At 31.5% G+C, this 22,696-nt stretch overlaps 2 protein-coding genes across 3 annotated transcripts; both read right to left on the reverse strand.

Annotated features, from left to right (window-relative positions):
- Positions 1 to 338: 338 nt before the first annotated feature.
- LOC141696639 (auxin response factor 18-like) lies at positions 339 to 3,776 on the reverse strand. Its single transcript, XM_074500754.1, has 4 exons — positions 3,359 to 3,776; positions 1,939 to 3,074; positions 690 to 1,531; positions 339 to 597 (listed from the first exon to the last, which is right to left on the reverse strand). Exons 2-4 carry the CDS (start codon positions 3,013 to 3,015, stop codon positions 528 to 530), a joined length of 1,989 nt encoding a protein of 662 aa, XP_074356855.1. The 5' UTR covers positions 3,016 to 3,074; positions 3,359 to 3,776; the 3' UTR covers positions 339 to 527.
- A 7,769-nt stretch (positions 3,777 to 11,545) lies between these two features.
- Positions 11,546 to 15,947, reverse strand: LOC141696828 (GATA transcription factor 8-like). Of its 2 annotated transcripts, none has more exons than XM_074500951.1 (4): positions 15,786 to 15,947; positions 14,785 to 14,880; positions 13,879 to 14,127; positions 11,546 to 12,706 (listed from the first exon to the last, which is right to left on the reverse strand). In XM_074500951.1, exons 3-4 carry the CDS (start codon positions 14,107 to 14,109, stop codon positions 11,939 to 11,941), a joined length of 999 nt encoding a protein of 332 aa, XP_074357052.1. In that variant the 5' UTR covers positions 14,110 to 14,127; positions 14,785 to 14,880; positions 15,786 to 15,947; the 3' UTR covers positions 11,546 to 11,938. The 2 variants fall into 2 exon arrangements, with proteins under 2 accessions (XP_074357052.1, XP_074357051.1); XM_074500950.1 differs by lacking the exon at positions 15,786 to 15,947 and adding an exon at positions 15,461 to 15,700.
- Positions 15,948 to 22,696: the final 6,749 nt, after the last annotated feature.

Consider the following 22,696-nt stretch of genomic DNA (forward strand, 5'->3'; position numbering starts at 1 on the left):
GTCTTGGAGGTATTCATCTTCATCTGATCCTAGTTCTCAAGGATATTAATCATATTTCATAACATGAACCTACTTTTTAAGTGATTCATCTTCATCTGATCTGCTTCCTGACGAGGGATACTTACTCTGTATGTTGATATGGTTTAGTGGCCTTCAAATAGAGAGGGGGTTTATTTAGCCAAAAAAAACAAGCACTGCTCTCAGAACAGAAGGTTTACACAGTTGCACCATTAAAGTTCACTTTCATGACACCATTGGGAGTCAGATGTTAAGAAGCATACAGAACAAAATTAATTTAGCAGTACGATCATATTTTCATATTTAAAATAGCAATATAACAATATATTAGACAAAGCCTCAACGATTTAGAAATTAATCATTCAAAGACGATAAAATATCAGATACAAAAGTCTGTAGCAATGTCTGCAGATGTCTAAAACTCCCAAATCCAGGAATACACATGAAAATTAAAACGAAAGAACATAGTAGTAATTCACTGTACAATTGATATAGAGTTTAATTTTTCTCTATCTTCCCATGTTGTCGCTGCTTGAATCCATCAGAATTGTTAGCCTTCTTGCTGTCTTCGAAAAGTTACTACAAGAGAAGAGAAAAGATACAATGTCAGTATCTAATATTACTAAACATCAAGTGATAGTTTGTAAAGAAAATATGTATCCATAAAATACCTGAATGGCTCGTCTCCTGTGTGTTTAACTGCCCCAGCCTCATCCCGGTAAAGCACGTTGCTCAACATCTCTGACCTTTCTAAGCTAAACATGTTGAGTAACTTTCTGTACAGCTCTTCGTATGAAGCAAGACCTGACAGATCAAGTGTCCTACCCACATCCTCTGACTCCATAAACACCTTACAATGGCCTGTAGTTTCAGCCTCCCCGAACACTGACTTTTGTTCATCGGATGAACTGTCTAGCGCACCATTTTGAACAACTGCTGATCCTGAACCATCGGAGGGATTTGCTGTTCCATTCAATGAATTGCTTCCAACAGTGTCTCCAGAGCAGCTTTGAGAGAGCTGCTGCTCGGTCAGAATGGGTTGTCCGAACAAAAAGAACGAATGTGTAGGTTTAGAATTACTATTATTAATTGAAGTGGGACTAGAGTTCCCCATTGTCAGCAAGCAAGAAATATTTTCATTGGTTTCGGGGGGTTTGTTGAACTCACGGACAGGAATTTTAGAAGGTAAAGCAGCAGCATAGTCAAGCTGCTGGAACCCAAATGGAAATAGACCCGACTGCAGTTTGTAAAAATGGGGATCTTGTGTAAACAATCCATATTGAGCATGCCTGGCTCCCTGTATGCCTGCAGGAAAATTAAGGGGGTTGCTAAGAACTGACGGCATTGAAAGCTGCCCCATAAGGGAGCAATCTGGAGGCTGTGGAACCCGCAATTTTTTTCTTGGGGGAGAGAATGGCGACTGATGGATTGCAGGCATATTTGAGACAAGTTCAACCAACCATGGGTTGACTCGCTTCACATTCTGAAGTAGATCTGGTTCATCCCATGCTACCTGGAAATGTTTTGGGCTAAAATGTTATAACCTATATCTCATAAGATCCCTTGTTTATTGCAGTTTCACATTGTTGAACAAACAAAATGATAGCCTCATTTAACCAAGAAATATGTGCTGTTGTTAATTTATGAATATCATAAGTTCGAATCCGAGAAAACTGAAAAGTAGATCCTATTGACTACGAAAGAGAGGAAGGATTTCATATTCATATGGCAATACTAACATTGAGCTTAAAATTTCTATACGCAATATAATACAAATAGTTTGATAGATACTCTTATAAAGCGTAAAGTGTGACTTATATCATTAACAGCGATGTCATTAAATACGTGGATTGCAATCAGTAAATCACCAAAACATGCTTCACATTTTAAGAACCATCAACAAATTTGCATATAATTTACCTGGAGAAGCCTCCATGGAGAGTTGGGCCAGCGAATAGGATCATCGACATGAACTGAAGAGATGGTCCCCATGAACCAGCTTATCCTAGATGAATCTTCCGTCTCAAAAGGCATTTTAAACCTCATCCCAGAGCACCACTGGATTCTCATTGAAGCCTTAACAGATGAGGCCTTCACAAAAAACTCGGGCGTGCTTGCTCGGGGGTAATAAACAACCTCAAAGGCCTTCCCCTCAGCCACACGAGTAGCTACTTCAGAAACAGATTCACCACTTACTTTCCTGGTACCATTTTCACCTGTATCAAAAGCTCCACTTGCATGACCAAGAAAACCGCCATATCTAGGGGCACAATTAGACGTATTCCATCCACAAGGCGACTCTAGACCTCCACCAATTCCTCTCTTCGCACGACGAATACCAACGCAAAGATCTCCATTGTCTGCCCTCAAAAACACAATTGAATCCCCAGCTACAAGCTTTTTCTGATTAACAAAATTACTCCACCCTGTAGTCAATAAATGCCTACGCGGAGTCCCTCTATAAATATGCCTAAACTTCCACACCTGACCATGAACATCCTTGGCTAAAATGGTCTGAACAGGAGGCTCAGCTGAGTAATCCAACCTAGGAAAAATCGTCTCAGCACAATACCTAGGCACCGAAAATCCTCCACCATTATTAGCATCAGACTGTGTCAAAGTCTTAGCAAAAGAAGCCGACTTTTCCTCACCTTGATTCTTATCAAATCCCACAAAACTCTCTTCATCATAGTCAGCCTCACTGCTTCTCAAAGGCACTAACCTCACTTTCGCATAGACCTCATCGGTCTCAGTATCCGCCATAAACTTAATACCAGACACTCTACAAAGCACGAGTGGAGGAACTCTAGGGAAGTTCTTAAAATCAACATTATTTTCTTGGGCATGTTCAATGTGGCCTTGTGCAAAATAAAAGACTTTAGAATTAACTTGTGGCATTTGAACCATACCACCAGCACAAGCATGCCAAAACTGTGAATCCAAGCATTTCTCTTGTTCATTCAAAGGCCTATTCATACTATTAATTAAGGAAATCATTGTTCAACTAAAGTAAATCCTTGTTTGCTTAAAAACCAAGAAATTTAAAACTTCCTTTCCTGCAAACACAAAATGTTTACAAAAGATTTAAACTTTAAGCAATAAAATGAAAGAACACAGCTGCAACCACAATAACATTACAAAAGATCAAAACTTTATGCAATAAAATGAAAGAACACAGCTGCAACCACAATAATATTACAAAAGATCAAAACTTTATGAAATAAAATGCAGATAAACAAGTACTAAAAACAACAAATTATAAGAAACATACAGATATATCTCTACAAACAAGAATGAATCACTAGTATGTAATGAGGCTTGTGAGTATTAGTGTATGTACCTTGAAACTGAGAAGGGTTAAAACTGAAACATCAAACACTTGGTTCAAGAACAAAGCTGCACCAAAAGATGAAAAATAAAATGACCCAAATCAAGAAATGATCATAAGAATACAAATCTTTGGATTATTTTCACTTTGAGAAAGCAAAAAATATGAAAGGGTAAAACAGAAGAGAGGCAGAGAAAAAGGGGAAGGGTGGAGTGTCTTACAAGTGAATGTAAGTCAGGAAGTAGCAGAGGGGAAAACAGAGATATAAAGCAAGCAAGGAGGGAGGGGGAGAGAGAGAGAGAGAGAGAGAGAGAGAGAGAGAGAGAGAGAGTAGAAGTATTGAAGTGTAGAAGTGTAGATACAAAATATATATATAAGGGGGGGAGACACAAAGACTGAAACCAAGACAGAAATAGTCACATCTGAAAGCTTCCTTGCCGACCAGACGGTGACATAATCAGAGACAAACTTATTCTCTTTCCCTTTTATTTTTTTGTGCTCACAATTCTTTTGTACAAATAATTTCGTAACAAATTTATTTTCAAAATAAACTTATTTTCATAGGGAAAATATTAAATTAAATTTGATCTGTGTTTCTTTTTTGCATGAAACAAAATTATGTAATTAGAATCATCTTATTCTTATGCTCTCTTGTCTATCGCATTTCACATTTTAATATCATTCTTGTCAATTTAGTAAGAGTTTGATTCTCGTAACTTATTTAAGTATAAAGAGTGTTTTAATATCAATGCATGAGAGATATTATTATAAATACAGAAATTATTTAAAAAATTATAATAATGCCATTTAAAATATATTATATACTCAGTTAAGTTTCCTAAATATGTATTTAAGGATATTTTCTCATTTAATAATATTTTATTTTATATAAATTTACGCACTTTCAGGGTCGAAACTAAAATCTATTTTAAAAGAGACAAGAGTTTAATCATCTTACCCAAAAATTAAAGTAGTCTTTAAATTCATTACACCCTACTTATCAATATGTAGATGTAAGAAATAAAAATAAAGTATTTTTGGTTTAATAAGACCAGAAGTTCATGGTCCATTGGTGTTCCATTTCTCCTAGAACGATTTAAACTGAATGGTCCGATCAACTGTACCTGTTTAACAAACTTTAAGACAAGTCTTTTCACTTTCATTATTGTTATACTGTTGGGACAGTGTTTTTACATTTGTACTCCCTCCGTCCCACCAGGATGTTTACATCCCTGGTGGGCACGGAGACCAATATATATATATAAAAGTAGGTAAAGTAATGAAAAATGATGAAAAATGGTTAAAGTAGTGGGACCTATTACTATTTAATAATAGATTTGAGAGAGTGGAGGAAGTTAGTGGGTGTAATAGTGTTTTATATTATTAAAAACTTACTATTTTTGGAATGTAAAGAAATGGATGGGACGGCCCAAAATAGTAACTGTAAAGAAATGGATGGGACAGAGGGAGTAATTGATTTTAACAATTACTGTAAATTGTAAAATCATTTATCAGTTGACTCCAAAAGTAAACAAAAATGAAGAGTAATCAACCTACAATCTACATGATTCCAAATGCTTAATGAATTTACCAGTTAACCAGAAATTTGTTCCTGGTATGTTGGCAAGAAGGTTGCAAGATCTGATCAAGAACATTATGTGACAGCAGAATTTTGTGGGGAAAAAACTTTATTACTTGTATTAATTTCATTTTCATTATTACAGTACTCTGTCAAGTTTACTGTAGTCAGTACAATTCCAACTACTACTACTGTTTTCATCTTCTTTTTTACCTTTTATACCACTTTCTCACTTCCATTCTGAGTTTCATAAATCAGTTGTTTTTCAAAAAACGTTAATACATTTTTATTTATTTTAATACATATTTGACTAATTTGATTTTTATAATCCAGTCATGGTTATGAATAACGGATATCATTAGTATTAATCTGATAAATTATATATACCAATTAGTTCCCATGTGCAAATATGCACTATGTTTCGATTTCCTAATATATTACATTTACATACTAACCTCTTACTTATATGTCTTTGGTACAAGATTATTTTATTTTGATAAAAAATTACTAATATTATCTTCAAATATATATATATAATTCATATTTTTATAGGTATATAATTGATTTGGTGCAATGAGTCAATCAAGTGATGTGGTAGTTTAAGATCCTCTACCAAGTATATAAGCATGCTGTTGATCACTAAATTCCTCACATTACAATCCAAAATTAAGCTTTTGAGGAAACCCCAATGCTAAATTTATGGGTTTTCGCCTATTTCCAACCATAAAAAAATAAAAATTTACTGACATTAATTTATGACCCCTCACCATCATCACATCCATTATCTAAACTGTCAATCCATCTTCTATCATCCATATATTTTCGGTCTATAAGCTACTATATCTGTCACATTTTATACGAATCACTTTCCTTTTTTTAACGTCCCAATGAATACATTTAATTTAATTTTCACTATCTCTTTTTTGTGGTTCATATTGAATTCTACCTTAAATTTCTTAAAAAGCCTGTAAGTCAAAGTAGCTCATACAATTCGGGACGGAGGGAGTATATAATTAACTTCGTCAATGAAAATAGGCCGAAATTGATAATTATTATGATAATTTAATAAATTTTACCATCAAAATTGGGAAAAAGAAAAAAGATTGGAACTTAATAAAAAAAAAACTAACCCAACATAAATTTGTTCATCCAAAATTTGAACAGGCCTATGTTGTTCTAATCTGCGTTAACAACATACTCTATTATGTACTCACTCTGAACAATTTAGCTGGTTGAGTCACGGACTCAAGAGACTTACCATTCTAAAATTTTAAATTTTATATTCATTTCAAGTGGATATTCGAATTTAAGTAAAGGTCTCGATATACTAGCCTCTTTCAGGATTCAGGATTAGTGGAGGAAAAAATATTACTCCATGATTTAAGTTTTGTTGATAGGCCATTAACGCGTTGACATGTACTGCAGTTGTGCAAACTAGTTGTTAATAACGGATTTACATTGCAAAGTAGTTGTTAATAACGAATTTACGTTGATAGGGCTATCTTAATGTTTCTTTACCGCCTTCTGATAATATCATTTTTGTCATATACCACCTATGCCTATGGACTCATAATTTTTTTAATTATATATTATATTCTCATTGTTAAAATATGAAAAAACAATTGTATTTTACGGGGATTAATTAATTTTTAGAATTAGGCGGCAGCCTCAAAAGTTAGAGCATTATTAGGGTTTGCAAATTTAACCTAGATCCCCCTGAATCTTAAATTATTTAAATAATTTTATAAAAAAATCAATTAATATTATAACGTTTAGTTTGTGACGCCAATGGAGCGTATGTATCTAACGTTTCCATGCACTATTCTTGTCTATGTTTTCTAGTGATCTAAGTGCAGGACAGATAATTCAAAGGCAAAGACCATGTAAATATATAAAAATAGTAATTTATAATAAACAAAGACCATGTAAATATATAAAAATAGTAATTTATAATAAACAAAATACTATATATAGAATGAAACTGTCCTTGACTTTTGTTGGGAGTGAATGGCAAAAAGGAATAGAACCTGGTATATGCTCATACATACCAGAAGCCCAGTATCACCGTTCACCACAGACCAATTAAAGAAGTATTCAAAAAATTTTAATTTTTCATAAATATCAATTTACAGAAAATATTTGTAAAAATATGATCAATCTCATGTATAAATATATATGTAACTGTTTCAATTTTATATGTCTTGCAAATATTTTCATAAAAAATAATATTTTGATAAATTCCTTTTTTATTATTAGCTAAAAAAAGTTGCATGTCTCCGTAAATATTTATATTTACCTAAGGATTATTGAAACGAATAATAAAATGATGAGGCGTTTATTGATTCATTGAGGACACATTTTCCTCTTCTTTTTGTCTCAAAACTATTGTGCACTATAGATAATTTAAGTGTTAATTATGTTAATATTTTTGAAAAGTAATACATTTTTTTAAATAATTATTAATTTGCCTAATATAACTGAATAAAAGGTAAAAATTTAACTGGAACTGTACGAAATTATCATCCATGGACTGTTATCGGAAATAGAACAAACTGTTAATCAAATTACAAACTATATCCTAATATTTTTATTGTATAATATAAATTTGTTAGGACATGGACATAGTTAAATATCGATCAATTAATATATTTGAATTCAATTTATTTTGTTAATTTATCGTGATAAATTATGCTTTCCTTTGTCAATATTGAATTATGAAAAGTTATTTATTCAACAAATTTATCTTTTCATCTAATATTTTTATTTTCAGAAATTCTAATAATGAATGATAGTAATGTGTTAAAGCAACACAAAACCCTTGAATTGTGGTGCGTCTTAAAAGTAGTAGTAGTAAAACAGAACTGAGTCAAGAAAACAATAAAGAAGTAGCTGGGCACAATTTCCAGAAATGAGATGAGCAAAACAAAGCTGTGGTCTGTGGAGTTGTGTTTGTAGTTACAAGATGAAAACAAATGTCAAACCATACATAGCCTCAACCACACTCCCATGAATAGGTCTACTTGTCCAAATCCATGGTTACAAAATTCAGCGGAGTTGCACATCATTTTATTTTACATGCACTTGCTTTTTTATTTAACATTTTTAACATTACCACAAAATGTAGAAATTATAGCCTAACTTTACGTATCAACTGTTTTATTTTACATGCAATGTTTTTTTATTCAGCAATTTTAACATAAAACTTGCTATAATTATTAATACTAGTTTATAACCTGTGCTTTGCACACGGGTATTTCAAAAATTATTTAATAAAATAAATAAATACATTTATAATTAAAATTGAATAATATAATTCTAAAACATTAAGTTATCTATATAATAAGTGTATTGCATCTGCATATTATGATAAATTTATTTAAGAACTAATTTCGTTACATAAGTTATTTTTATATTATATATTTTATGAAATTATTTCTATAAATAGATATGTCAAAATTTAAAATTTACTTCAAATTTGTATTAAAAACTTAACTTAAATAACACAATTTATATTTAAAATTGTATTGCAAAATTTCTATAATTAAAATGGGTCATAATAAATATATGGATCTTTTATAAACCTAATATGGATACCAAACGTAAAAATAAATAGTTCACTGGGTCAAATTAAAGTTAAAAATTATATCTGAACCAAAATATGGATAAAGGGTTAAACAACAATTTATAATATATACATTTTTGTCATAAAATGTAGAAGTTAGAACCTATGTTTATATATTTAGGATAGAACTCCATAAAAAACCATCTTATATAAAGGGAATCATGAAGAATAATTATTTTAAAATTATAAAATATATTATTTAATTTATTTTTCATCATATATAGTTACAAATTTTAATTACCAAGTTAAAAATCGAAGTTACACAATATTTCATTTAAAAAATCATTGAAATTTAATTAAAAAGTTTAAATTAGTTTCATAGTGGAATCCATTAAAATCACACTTATTAAAAATTATTCTGACTATATAATCAAATTTAAAATTCATCATCTTTTAAATTTTAATTGTTAATTTTTTTTATCATATTCAAATATAATTATTATTCTAATTATTATTCTAGATCAGAATTATATATATTTTTTCTCCATAAGATGGTCCTGGATGAAATAAATGCCTACATGTCTAACCTTTACCCGTAAAACATGCAATTTTTTTATTCAACAATTCTAGCATAAAATTATCTACAACTACTGAATTTTTGCCACAAAAATGTAAAAATTGGAGTCTAAGTTTAAAATTTGTGATATAAATTTCGTTAAACAAGCTAAGATATCATTTAAATAATGTAAGTTCAATCCTGTTGACGGATTTGATAATGAACTTAAAAGGTTTGTGTAATTAGTTAGTAGTAGTATAATAGACGGTCTTGAAAGAAGTATAAAATAAATGCACGCATGAAGCCATGAACATGTCAATTGCTTAGGGAATTGATTGTCTTCACATGGTTGGAGATCCCGGTGGTGATTGCCGGGGACGGCGGCGCCGGCCGTGTGCTTATGAATTACTACACTTTGTGTCAAGTAGTATATACTTCACTTCTTTTTTTTGCAACTGATTTGGTTTGGATGCCTAGTGATCGCCAGCTGATTTTCTTGATTATTGTCCCTTCTAAAACAAGAATATCTTCTTTTTTATAAATTTTCATTTGTCAATTAATGTCAACATTGTGTTGTTTAAATTATTTCATACTATAACTAAATTACACACTACAAAAGTTTTAAATGAATATTTTATGTCGGTGTTTAAGGTTATTTTTAGCTGAATTGTGGATTTTGGCCTAGACAAATTATCAACGCATATAAATATGTGACGGATTTCAGCAGAGATCAATTATCGACACATTTACATATGTTTAAAATGATTCGATAGGAAATGTCACAAGAATAATTTATGAAGGAATGGAATTCAAAGCCATGACCAAAACTGAGCACCAAACTGGTGTTGTCTAATGATTTGAGGTAAAATGTAGAAAGCCAAAACTTGCTTAAAACTGAAGGCTTTAACAATTAAGTTGATGATTGATTGTGCACTGCAGTCTTACAAAACACTAAAAGCAGCCCTCTAGAGTTTTGGTTGCTAATCAATCATTGGGCTCGATCGATCCGGCCCAACCATAATGAACTGTGACTTATTATTGATAATCATTTCTCTTATCATAGCAACTACGCAACAATGCTTGACAGTAACCGGAATTAAACCATTATTATCTGGTGTTTTGGTGCAACCCAATTCTAAAATTAATGACTGCTCTACCTAGAGCCCTAATAATCATTTTTAACATTTGATTTTCACATCATTGGATTAACCATCCAACTGATTTAAAAAAAATTCCCTGTATCCCGAAATTTTTTTTGGGTTAGGCTTTTTATCGTTTTACCCCTGACCCTGTACCCGAAAACTTTCAAAGGTCCGTATCCGGAAACTGAGCAAAGTAGGGGATGATCATGGGAGTTTCGGCTGATACCAACTTAGCCTTCCACTTGTTATTAAGGTTTAGAAAGAGTTTACAATTTTTTTTAATTAATTGAAGGCCAAGTCGCAAAAGTTAAGAAATTTCAGCAGGAGCTCCCACAACATCCCCTGTCCCCCGCCCTCTCTCCCTCTTTGCTTTGTTTCTAAACCGCAGAAATTCGAGTCCCAGTACCAACATGAAAAATTTCCGGGGTACAGATCAGGGGCAAAAAGATAAAAAACCCGAATCCTGGAAAATTTTCAGGATATGTTGAAGATTTTTATAAAATTATAGTCGTTGGACAACCATCCAACGATGCGGAAGTCATATGTTACAAAAAAACATCCCTGCACAGAAGAACAGGGTCCAAGGCCCTTTCTATACATAACTCAAAAACTAACCTACTTCTACAGTTTTTCTTTAAATAGTCAATTAATAACCAGTAACCACACAAAACTACAAATGTTCAGGAGTTACTCTTTCAGAATTAATTGAGTAATACGTCCTCCGTCTCGACCAATTCTTTGGTTTGGGCACGGAGAAAATATGTATAAAGTATTAAAAAAAAATGGGTGAAATAGTGGAATCCATTAATTTTTAATGTATGAAAGAAATATAGTGGAGTAAAAATAGTGTTAAAAGAAAGGAAAAGTGAGAAAGTGGTGGAACCCATTAACTATTTATGCTAAATTTTGCAATGTAAAAAATTGGAAGGAACATTCCAAAAAAGAAAGTGTAAAAAAAGGGTTCAGGACACGTGGAGTAACTTGTGTGTTTCAGGTTCAAGTACAATTTGACAAACAGAGCAAGTTAATTTGGACTCACTCTGCAAAACAGACCCACAAATAGAAGCCATCTGTTTGCAGGACTGTAGTTCTGAGAAATTAAAATTTTGGGTTGGCACCAGTGTTTTGACAATAATGGCAGCAATGTCACCATCCAAGATAGCCTATGATTTTTGTTAGTTAGGAAACATCATTATGAATTTTTTAAAATCTTGTAGGAATGTCACTATCTACATAAACTTGTGAATTCAAACGGGATACAGCAAGGCAGCTTGACAAACAAGAAGTTCACAGCCTGGAGAAGCTTCAAGTTAACTGCTAATTAACATGTAGATACATCAGACTGTAATTAAAGACAAGGTAACCAAAGTCCAAACTATCAATCATTTCAAGAGTCTAAAAGAAAATAAACTGCAAAAAGACTTCTCATACAAGAAGGGACAAAGAGAACAAGAACAGTACTGACTCAAGACCTAATCAAATACTAGAATCTAGACACTAATAACTCGAAATCCTTTAATACTTCTACTCTTTCTTCAGAAATCAGTACTCTCCCATCTGATTCCTTTCTCACTAGTAGCTAATATATGCTCCACTATAGATCCTACCCTTATAGCACATCTCTTTATACAAAAGAACAATTGAACAAATGAAATTTAGCCGAAACTAGTGAAATAAGATGAGAGTAACCATTGCAGACATGACAAAGATTAGACTAACCAAAACCCATTGCCTGCATGCATTCCTTCCCTTCTCACATGTACTCGAGTGAAGGATTTGGGATCATTTCTGGCTCAGAACTCGCATTCATGAACTTTTTCTCACCGCCACCTTTGATTCTCATCTCAACAACCTTCTTGTGAGAATTGGAGTGCAAAGAAGGAACAAATGTTGGACTGGCTGCAGGGCGGTACTCAGGGAAGAGTCTGCCGGATTTGTAACGAACACCACAAGCATTGCAAAGAGTTTTAGGACCTAGTGGGCCAGCCCTCCATTGGGGTGTTTTTGTTATCTCGCAATGCAAGCATTTCCTCACCGATGCTTGCTGCTGGGGTGAACTGCTGTCCATCTCTGCAGAACCTGATGGAAATGATGGTTTCTGCTTCTGCTTCTTCTTGTTCTCTGACACAGACTTTGGTATCTTCATACGAAGAGACTCCACAAAGTTCTCAGATTCAGAAGAAATCATTGGCACATTAACTAGCCGAGAGTTATCAGTAGCAGAATAAGTTGGAGTTATAAACGGCATTGCTGATCGAGGTTTGAAGTTTGCAGGGCGAGGGCGCTTGCTACGAGCACGCTGAGGGCCACGATGAGATGGACTGAGAGGAACAATCTTCCCGTCAGAGCAAGAGCTACTGCTGCTACTCTCAAGCACTGAAACAGGACTAGAGGTGCGAAACTGATTCTGGGATGCATTATTGTTAACAGGAACATTTTCTTTGTTGAGGGTCATCCCTCCACCAGAAAAAGAATCCTCCACAAAGGTTGAAAGCCACTCAAGCTGCACAATGTCCTCGTACTGTAAAAAATAATGAAGACAATCAGAAGGCCATAATTTAATCAGATAAAGAAGAATATGTCCTCCACTCACTCAGTAAAGTTCAAACAGTCGGAACACTAGAAGTTTCGAATATTTATCTCATAACTAAGTAAAAATGTTTTTGATATGATATGTTACTGAGTAACACCAAGAATGCAAAACAATTTAGGCGGACAAAGGTGGGGTAAACAATTGTAGCAAGAAACGTATAGTGTGGCAACAACTTTAATACCATCCATGGAAATATGATATCTTGCTTCTGTCTTAAACTTTAGCAACTACCAGTGGAACCTGATACAGACTTCATACTAAGTTTTAGCCAATGACAAATTGTCGACACCTTCCAAATTTTACTCAAGTGCTGTATCTGGAGTTTTACATTAAATACAAAAGTGCTCAATGATCTCAGTCCAGATCACTTGTTAAAAAAATATATTTATGTGTCCCACATTCAAAAATGTTCTTGGTTTCTATTCCAGATGTCCCTCTATAGTACTGACACTATATCTTTCCAATAATACACTCAGATTAGTTCAGAATCCAGAAACTCTATACCTAGTAATTTTTATTTTCTCCTTTTTACTCCTATTCCAGTAAAACAAATATATATATGCAAAAGTGTAGAAAGGGGTTAAAAAGATGTAAAGTGGATCTCTGCAAGTCAGTCTAAGGGGCAAAAATGTAAGAATGATCAGTTAAAAATTTGGAACATTGCAGATATGCATAGAGACCAACTTCGTTAGTAAAATGTAACTTAAAAGGCATCTTGAAGAAAATTATTGACTTCATCTTGTAAATTAAGGAAGAAGATAGTAGTTTAGTACCAAAAATGATAACTCTTAATTAATGAACCAACAATTCATGAAGCTAAATGCACAGGATAACTACAGAGATATTTAAGATTAGGCAGTTGCAATTTAAACTTAAGATCACCAATCAACCAATTTATTCAAGAGCAATTAGAATACTAGTTTTAAAACCTTAGCTGGCAGAGTAGCAGTCATCTAGCAAAAAAATAGCATGCTCACTCAGAAGTAAAACAATTATCAACATGATAAGGTGCAAACTCAATTTGTTGTACTGAAAGAATAAGAGACAAATTGAAAAAACAAAGCACAAAAAACTATCTATTCATGTCGCACAAGACTCACCGGAACAGCAAGTTCAGCTGACAGATCAGAAGCACTATCATTCTTCATCCCAGAGAAAATTGGGTCTGGACAAGGCAGATCCTCAACATTATTGGTCCAGATGCTCGGAAAGTCATTGCCGCTGCTGGAATTAAAGCCAATGTCATTATCAGAAGGAAAATCAATCAGATCATCAATCTGATCAAAGAAGCTGCCGCAGTCCATATCATCGTTGAAATTGGATCCCATCATATATTTCCTTTATAACAGCTGCAAATGAATGAAAAAAAATAAATTATATAAGGAAAAAACACACCGAACGGTTACTCAATTTTGGTAACTTGCACACGCGTAGCCAGAGTGACGCTGCTAGTGCACTGCGTGTCAAGCGTTTGAGCTGTCATGCAGAACTAGTGGCATGCATGACCCAGATTAGAAAATTCAAATTTTAAACGGAACATAGCACATCATTTCAGTTACGGCACCGTAACAACACAAATAATAATGAATGAGGAAACTCATAAGCTAATTTTTAAAAAAAAAAAGGAAAAACATTTGATAAAATAAAATAGCTTACGATTATTCCTTTCTTTTTTTTAAACTAAGTTGATTCTTTATAGAAAATTCACAAGTAACGTAACACTGTAACATGTATTACAAAATAGCTGTAATTTATTAAATCAAAAAAATGTGTCTCATTGTAATTTCTTTAATTCTATAATGAGACAAAATAGTTAATTATTATGCTTTTCTTTTACATTAAGTTCATTGTTTAATGAATATTCCTAGTAATAACAATCATTTTGTTCTTAAACCCATTAAATCAATTTAATACCTCACAAACATTGTGCAAGTATCAAGTACAATATATTTCACTGAAATGAATGGGTAAAACAGAGAACATGATGTTAAAGCATAAGTACACACCTTGAAGAAGACAAAAAAAGTAGGGGTACAATGCAGAAAAAGCTTTGGATTGAGTGAAATTCTAAAGACTCAAGTTTCACAAGATAAGACTAGTGCCTGCAAGATACAAAGACAAATTTCAGTATTTTTATTAGAAAAAAGTATAATCAAGAAAGCAAGACCTTAATGTAACATAACAGGGTAACATATTATACAAAATAGCTGTAATTGATTAAATCCAAAAAAAATATGTCCCATTGTAAGTTCTTTAAATTCTACATTAATGCTATCCTCTTCCCTGCCTCTCTTTCTTTTGCAAAGCCTTTCAAATTTTTTTATTTCTTTGCTAATTGAACACTCATTTTGCCTTCGACAAGGTTTGAACTCTTGACCGCCCAAAACTCACAAGAGAATGAGGGGCAATACAGCTAAAAATGTTAAGGTAAAGCTTCAAATTTTCATGAAATTGCTTCATTCCTCTAGGCATAAACAACATTTTCGTCATAAAATCCTCTTCTACGAAACAAAAACCCGAAAAAGATTCGAACTTCAGCCTTCTTAAACATCAAAATGACACATAATTCACCTTCCAGGACCAAAATGCATTAAAAACTGTAACTTCAAGAACTCAAAACATCCAAAACCACATAAACACATGCAAAAATTCAACAAAAACCCACAAATTCAAATCACAAACCTGAATTTTCCAACCAAAATTCTACAATTTCCCGCCACAAAAACCAAAAACTCCTTCAAAAATTGAATTCAAGAACCCTAAAAGCTATACTCACAAACACCTACAAAACACACACATAGCATAACATTCCTATAAACCCTCTTCCTCCTACACACTAAAACTACAAAATGAGAGTGATAAAAAAATACCCTTTTGCTCAAAATATATAAACCACAACTACCAATGGAATGAAAGTGAATATATATATACACAAACATGTACAAGACTTTTTATAAAAAAAAGCATGGAAGTAATAAATAAAAAAATATAGAGAGAGAAACACCACCTAAAAGAAGAGAGAGAAGATGGTAGGTAAGGTGAGGTGAGAGGAGGAGGAGGAGGAGGAGGCTTCTTATTTCATCTTCTTCACCTTCATATTCATTGCTAGCTGTCTCTTACCATACTCACATTCATTTATTTTTGTTTATTTATGTTGTTGTATTGTATGTATATTTATATGTACATGTACATGTGAAGAGATTAGAGGAGAGTACATGTCATGACAGGCCTAACATGCTATTAGTACAACATTGGAATAGTTCACTCGTTGATTATTACACGGGCCCCACGCCCCCATGCTATCTCATGGAGTAATTTTTGACCATTTTCTTTTCATTTACGCTTTCCTGTAATTATGTAATAAAACTAACATTTTTGTGAAAAAATAGGAAATTTGAATATTGAGATTATTTTATCCGCTTTGTAGTTTGACCGGTTTAATAAAATTTTATTTGTAATTTTTATGTAACGACTTTGAAGAAATGGACCAACATTTTTATTTCTATTATGTTTCAAAAAAAACATTTTTATTTCTATTAAAAATATTTTTATTCCCTAAAATTTGTGAGTCGTGAATTTAACCGAGTTAAGAAAAATGGAACTAACTTTTTTTTGTAAAATTTGTGTGTTTATTAGTGTAATAATTTTGAGAGAAAAATCAGAAAATACTTTTTTTTATGTAAAACTAACGTGATTAAAGTTTGTATAAACTGATATCTATTTTTTTGTGTATGAATGAGTAGATAAAATTAAATCATAGATATTATTTATAAAAAATATTAGATTTAGTATATAAAAATATTTTCAAAGATTATGGAAATCATAATTACAAGATAGAAAATGATTTTTAAGTAGTAAAAGAGATTTTGAGTAGAAATTATATAAATATTCATGGATAAAGCGCGTAGAGGGAGCTGGGGAAACGCGTGAGTTCGCTGTAACACCATCAGTTTGAGACCTCTTAAATTGTTTTGAAAAATCAAAATGGTAAAGGGGAGTGAGACTGGGGTCTAGTTTAGAGGCGCGTGCTTACACGGGCCAATCAGGGGAGATCTTGCACTTGTTTTAGCGTCATTACTGAACAACAATTGGATAAAATATTAAAAGCGCGTGGATCATGTAAGATACATTTGTGTGTATGGATTTTTCTCAATAAACAGGCATGGATATTTTTATCTGCATGAATCCTTTACTACTTTTATTTATTACCGAGTTCGACATGTTAAAATCTAAAAGAATTATTTCCTACTTCTCAATTTATCTTGTTTAATTTTTTACGATTAAATTGACTCAACTTTAATTAAAATTTTCACATAATGGATTATTTAAAATATTTATAAAAATTATATTATTAGAAAGGATGTTTAATGCACTTTAATATGTTATTTTAGTTTTTAAAAATAGTGAAAGAATAAGTTTTATTTACCGTCAAAATTGAGTCAATTTGACCATTAAAAATTAAATAAGACAGATAAATTGGAACGGAAAGAGTAATTGTGTAGATACATTGTTATAGTCTATAATTTTTTATAATATATTATTAACTGATTTGTGTTTCAAAAAATTTATCTCAAAACTATATGCCATTGGTTATTAAAAATTATAATGTAGTAAATATATATCAAAATTTATGTAGCTATAGTTATTTATGTGTGATATTGTGTATCAAATTTACCATTTTATATATAAATAATTTTTTATCAATTATAAATATTTTATTGAACAAAATTATACATGTACACCTAAATTATCGACTTATATTTACAATATTATGAAAGTATATCACACCTAAAGTGAAAAATCTTGATCTTTTTAAAATAGTCTCATAAAAAGGGACCCATCAGCTAAACAAAAACTTGCTAGGTTCAACTTTTGCCTTCAGAGTCTTTAAACTGCTCTCTTCTTTTTTATAACTTGGGTTACACTCTTTGAATCATCACTCTTCCTTCATATTTACATTTTCTTCTTCCTTCACTAAAGTTTGTACATAAACATATACAAAAACAACCTAATATGGTAATGGAGTAGTAATTATTATTGTTGTTGAGATGAAGGGTCCCTTATGATTAGGTACTATAATGCAGTATCAATTTTTCTTTTTCTTTTTTTTCCCCATGTTTACATAAAATGTGTGTATTTATGAGTTCTAGAAACTGAAATATATGTATTGCATTTTTGAGTTGGTTGTCAAGGTCTCATTCTTAAGTCTCAAGTACACTGAGTTATCATCATTTAAAAGCTAATGCAAAGATACTAATATAATATTGCTAACAAGAGATTAATGATAATTATGGGTGACCTTTCCTTATAATAAGGGTCTTCCTTGCTTCAGATATAAGAATTATTTTCAGTCAACCCAACAAATTTAAATTTAAAGTTAGTGTATATTTACTTAACATGTAGAAATACCATGAGTTGTAACTTGTAAGTGATGGGTTGACCGGATTTGGCCAAATTTATGAATATAATTTGTACCTGATTTTTTGAGAGAATTGATTTTGAAATCTTGTTGTATGATTGAAATTTTGAATTTAGAACTGGCGGCATGAATTTTATATGTAGTATTTTATTTATGTTTGGTTATTATTGAAATTCAAATTTCAAATAGGAATTGACATCTCTTGGTTTTTATTGGCAGCATGAAATATATGGTGTGCAGGGGAGGGGTCTTAGTTGTGTCTAATAATCACTCTGTCGGTAACGAACTAATGGTATTGTTATTGCCGCACAATGTAAGCGTCGGTTTGAAATTGTATGGTCACTGCAATTTATAAATTTACAACTACACAATCATGGGTTGATCGTGATACATGGAAGTTCGACTCAAACAAAATCCCAAGTTTTTTTTATATATTTTGTATTTTTTGCTTTTCTTAAAAAAAAACTAAATAGACTTATGTATCTAATTAATTAATGAATATACATTTTTTAAATGTAATGAATGAGTATCAAATGTAAAAGCATGTACCACAAGTGATAAACATTTACGACTTTAAGTATCACAACTGATAAAGACTCTGGACGAGGGAGGCGGCCAGAGTCTTTGCATAAATTTTAGTATGTAGATCTATTTATTAGTCGGGAACTTTAGTAAAATTAAATACATTTTTATCATAAAAAATGTTCAAAATACACTATTTTTCAGCTTTAATTATCAAAATATCTACTGACGGTACGTTCCGCTCAAAATAGTGTATTTTGAACATTTTTTATGGTCACTGCAATTTATAAATTTACAACTACACAATCATGGGTTGATCGTGATACATGGAAGTTCGACTCAAACAAAATCCCAAGTTTTTTTTATATATTTTGTATTTTTTGCTTTTCTTAAAAAAAAACTAAATAGACTTATGTATCTAATTAATGAATATACATTTTTTAAATGTAATGAATGAGTATCAAATGTAAAAGCATGTACCACAAGTGATAAACATTTACGACTTTAAGTATCACAACTGATAAAGACTCTGGACGAGGGAGGCGGCCAGAGTCTTTGCATAAATTTTAGTATGTAGATCTATTTATTAGTCGGGAACTTTAGTAAAATTAAATACATTTTTATCATAAAAAATGTTCAAAATACACTATTTTTCAGCTTTAATTATCAAAATATCTACTGACGGTACGTTCCGCTCAAAATACCCACACAATACGCATTCAGAACATCGTATTCCTTTTTTTTAAAACGCATCATGTATATGCATAGTCTTTTAAAAACAAATTAAAGAAAGATCCTTTGTTAATTTTTTTAAAAATGAATACGTGTATCAATAAGTATTTTGGGCAAACATTCTCGTCTATTGATATTTTGAACATTTATTCTCAAATGGGGGTGTTAAAGAATGTTAGAATAATATAAAATACTGGAAAAAGTCATTCTCTAACAGTAGATATTTTAATTTTTCACCCCTCTTATAATACAAATATATTAATAAGTATTTAATTTCTATAACAATTTCATTATTTATTAGAGCCCTGTCATAGTGGTGCCAAGGTAGCAAAGTTAATCCTGTGAACGTGGAAACATGCCTTAACATTTGCATTAGAATCAAAATTAGTCAAATACTAAAGCCATACAGATCCCAAGTGATTTCAGAACAAACGAATGCATATATAACTAACTAACCAGTGCGTCTCTGATCAGATATTTTATTAATCATCTTGCTTAGCGACAAAACAACAGATCTAAGCACAATTATTTAGTTCATGTGTCACCAATTTCTCATAACCGCCACATGTTTGAGATCCAAATCAAATAACAATTATTAACTTAAAGAATTTCTCTTTTTAAATCAGGACTCAATGTTTTTTCCACTTCTAAATTTTGCTTTTAGTTTGATTAATTAAGTGTATTAAACATTCAATATTTTAAGTTTTTAATCAAAGAAAACATTCAATATGCATGCATGTATTCAAACTTAAATGCTAAGGTTTACTCTCTTTTTTTGTCAGAATGCTAAGGTTTACTTAAATGCATGTATTCGGATAAAACACGAAAATCAAGTATATAAATTATTAACATTATGTTTGACCAAAAATAAATTAGATACGTTATTTTAAAAATATTTATTTATATATCTTAAATTATAAAAATGTTAATAATTTGTTGAGACCGAGAAAGTTTATTATGAAATTTGTAGTAAAATTTAGAAGCTTAAAAGAAGGAACATAATATATTTTTCCAAATTTATCAAAATCATTTCCGTGATTGCTAATTGAATAAATTTAAATGGAATACTATTTGACTATTTGTACAATCTTGTTCCATTTCAAATTTAAAAACTATCTAATTTTAAATAGAATTCTCGGAACTGAATTGAGCAGTGGGCGGTAATTTTAAATTTAAATTTTGAAGAATTAAAGCGACGGCGACATCTTAACTTCCACATATATAATTTCTATACCGAATCTACCCTTACAAAAAATCAATCTGTGACTGACAAGATGTGTGATTACGTAATTTCACACACATATTTTGACGGTGCACAGCGCGATGAGCGGGGTAGAGAAATCCGTTACGGCGTGCTCGCACGCACATAGACCACGTTACGGATGGGGCCCACAATCGCACGTTACGGAGTCGACAACAGGTCAGCCACGTGGCAAGAGGAGTTGGTAGGACCCACACGTTAAAAATGCTGTCGTGCCAGCTGACAAGTGAGAGATTATGCGGTACAGTAGAAGAATCACGTGACTTTGCTTGGGATTTGAGTGTTTTAATTAAATAATAATAAATAATCTTGCTTTTGATTTATGATTTGGTTATTCGAATAGCAAAGTGACATGTCACTTTGATGTAACTTCAATCAGACGAAAGGCTGTAGTATTTTTCTGTAATTTTCAAGTTTAAAATTTGGTTCCCGTCTTCTCCGGGTATACGTCAAAATTGAATAAATTTGGAATTAATTTCTTTTAAATAGCTACTCCGTGAAATATTTTGTGAAAAAAAATTATGAACGCGTATCAAATTATAATACATTGTTCACGTCAATTTTCAAAAAAATTCTGGAAAGCGTAAAAAAAAGCGACTTACATTTGAGGTTTGTTGTATCCTGGAGCCGTAATTCGGATTAGTTTGAACTCGTTTAATTGATCTCGATTTGGTTTGTTTAAATGTCATGAGTTTACGAAAAGGTCCAAACTCTTTTTATTAATCAACCGGTTCGACTCGACTCTTTTTATAAAATTAAATGAGCCGAGTTGAAATAAAGTTTAGACTTGATTAAGTATAAAATTAAATGAGTCAACTCGTTCGACTTGTAAAAATCAACTCGTTTAGTTAAATGAGCCAGCTCGACTTGTAAAATTAAATAATCGAGTTTAGACAGAGGTTTAAAATTGATTATCAAAAAAAATTGACTCGACTCGACTTGATAAATTTCGACTCCAACCTTGGCCTACCAAACCCAAGTTAAAGTCGGAGCTATGTGTGTGACAAATGACAAGTATAAGTTATTTGAATGTATCATGAAAATGAAAATTTGAATTTAAAGATAAATTATAAATTTTTAAAGGAGTCAGTCCCTAATATGCTATGGTTAACATTTGTTCATGAATTATTGCATTCATATTAATTTTACAATAAATCTATTCATTAAAATATTTAGTGAATAAATAATTATTCAAAAATTTATTAACAATACATTTATTAAAGTATCGTCTCTTTGATTATATACCCGAGTTGATTATGTACACCTCTAATTTGAGTAAAAAGAAAGAAGAAGTTTGTTGTTGAATAGTCAAGATCAAGGGATGTGACATACCTCTTTTAATTGGTTTATGTTCATGTTTATGACCTTCCTATAAAACAAAACATACATGCACACTCCATTTTTTAACATTTATTCAGTTTTTCCTCCTAGCTTGACTTTAGGCAAATAATTCTTTTAAAAATAGAGTGTACTAATTATATATGCCCTGCAGGCTGCAAGATATGATGATCGTATGAATGGCCCTTTAATCGACTATCGACCTAATAATTACCACTTTTCTAGTTACTCGAAATATTAAATTATGCTCATTTTAGAAGTTACCTACATAACAAATACAATATTTCTCAGTGAACTTGCATTTTGATGATATTCATTTATAAATACAAAATGTTTTTTTGCCGGTGGATATTCGGCATATTTGGCTCTAAACTTATAAATTACTTAGAGCAGGTTCAACTGTGTTGTAACATGTTTTTTATAAATATTATAAATTATTAATTCTTAGTTATTTAAGACATTATTTTAAAGTTCAACTCCAACAATATTCTTTATCTTAGTTCCTTATTTTTATAAAAATAAAAAATTTGAATGAGATATTAAAGAAAAAGAGAGAAAAGAACTAAAAATAAGAGAGAGAAATCAATTTTTTATTAATAAAAATGATATAAGGGATGACGTGATTTCTTAAAGATAAGATTGAAAT

The sequence above is a fragment of the Apium graveolens genome, chromosome 11 (genome assembly GCF_009905375.1).
Source record: "Apium graveolens cultivar Ventura chromosome 11, ASM990537v1, whole genome shotgun sequence".
Classification (NCBI taxonomy): Eukaryota; Viridiplantae; Streptophyta; class Magnoliopsida; order Apiales; family Apiaceae; genus Apium; species Apium graveolens.

Bases quoted from the DNA above. Each gene is read 5' to 3' on its own strand.
- LOC141696828 (XM_074500951.1), bottom strand. From the start codon at position 14,109: ATGATGGGATCCAATTTCAACGATGATATGGACTGCGGCAGCTTCTTT. The intron at 12,707-13,878 runs GTGAGTCTTGTG...TATTTTTTACAG, and splicing joins CAGCTGAACTTGCTGTTCCG to TACGAGGACATTGTGCAGCT.
- LOC141696639 (XM_074500754.1), bottom strand. From the start codon at position 3,015: ATGATTTCCTTAATTAATAGTATGAATAGGCCTTTGAATGAACAAGAG. The intron at 1,532-1,938 runs GTAAATTATATG...AAACATTTCCAG, and splicing joins CTCCATGGAGGCTTCTCCAG to GTAGCATGGGATGAACCAGA. The intron at 598-689 runs GTATTTTATGGA...CTTCTCTTGTAG, and splicing joins ACAGGAGACGAGCCATTCAG to TAACTTTTCGAAGACAGCAA.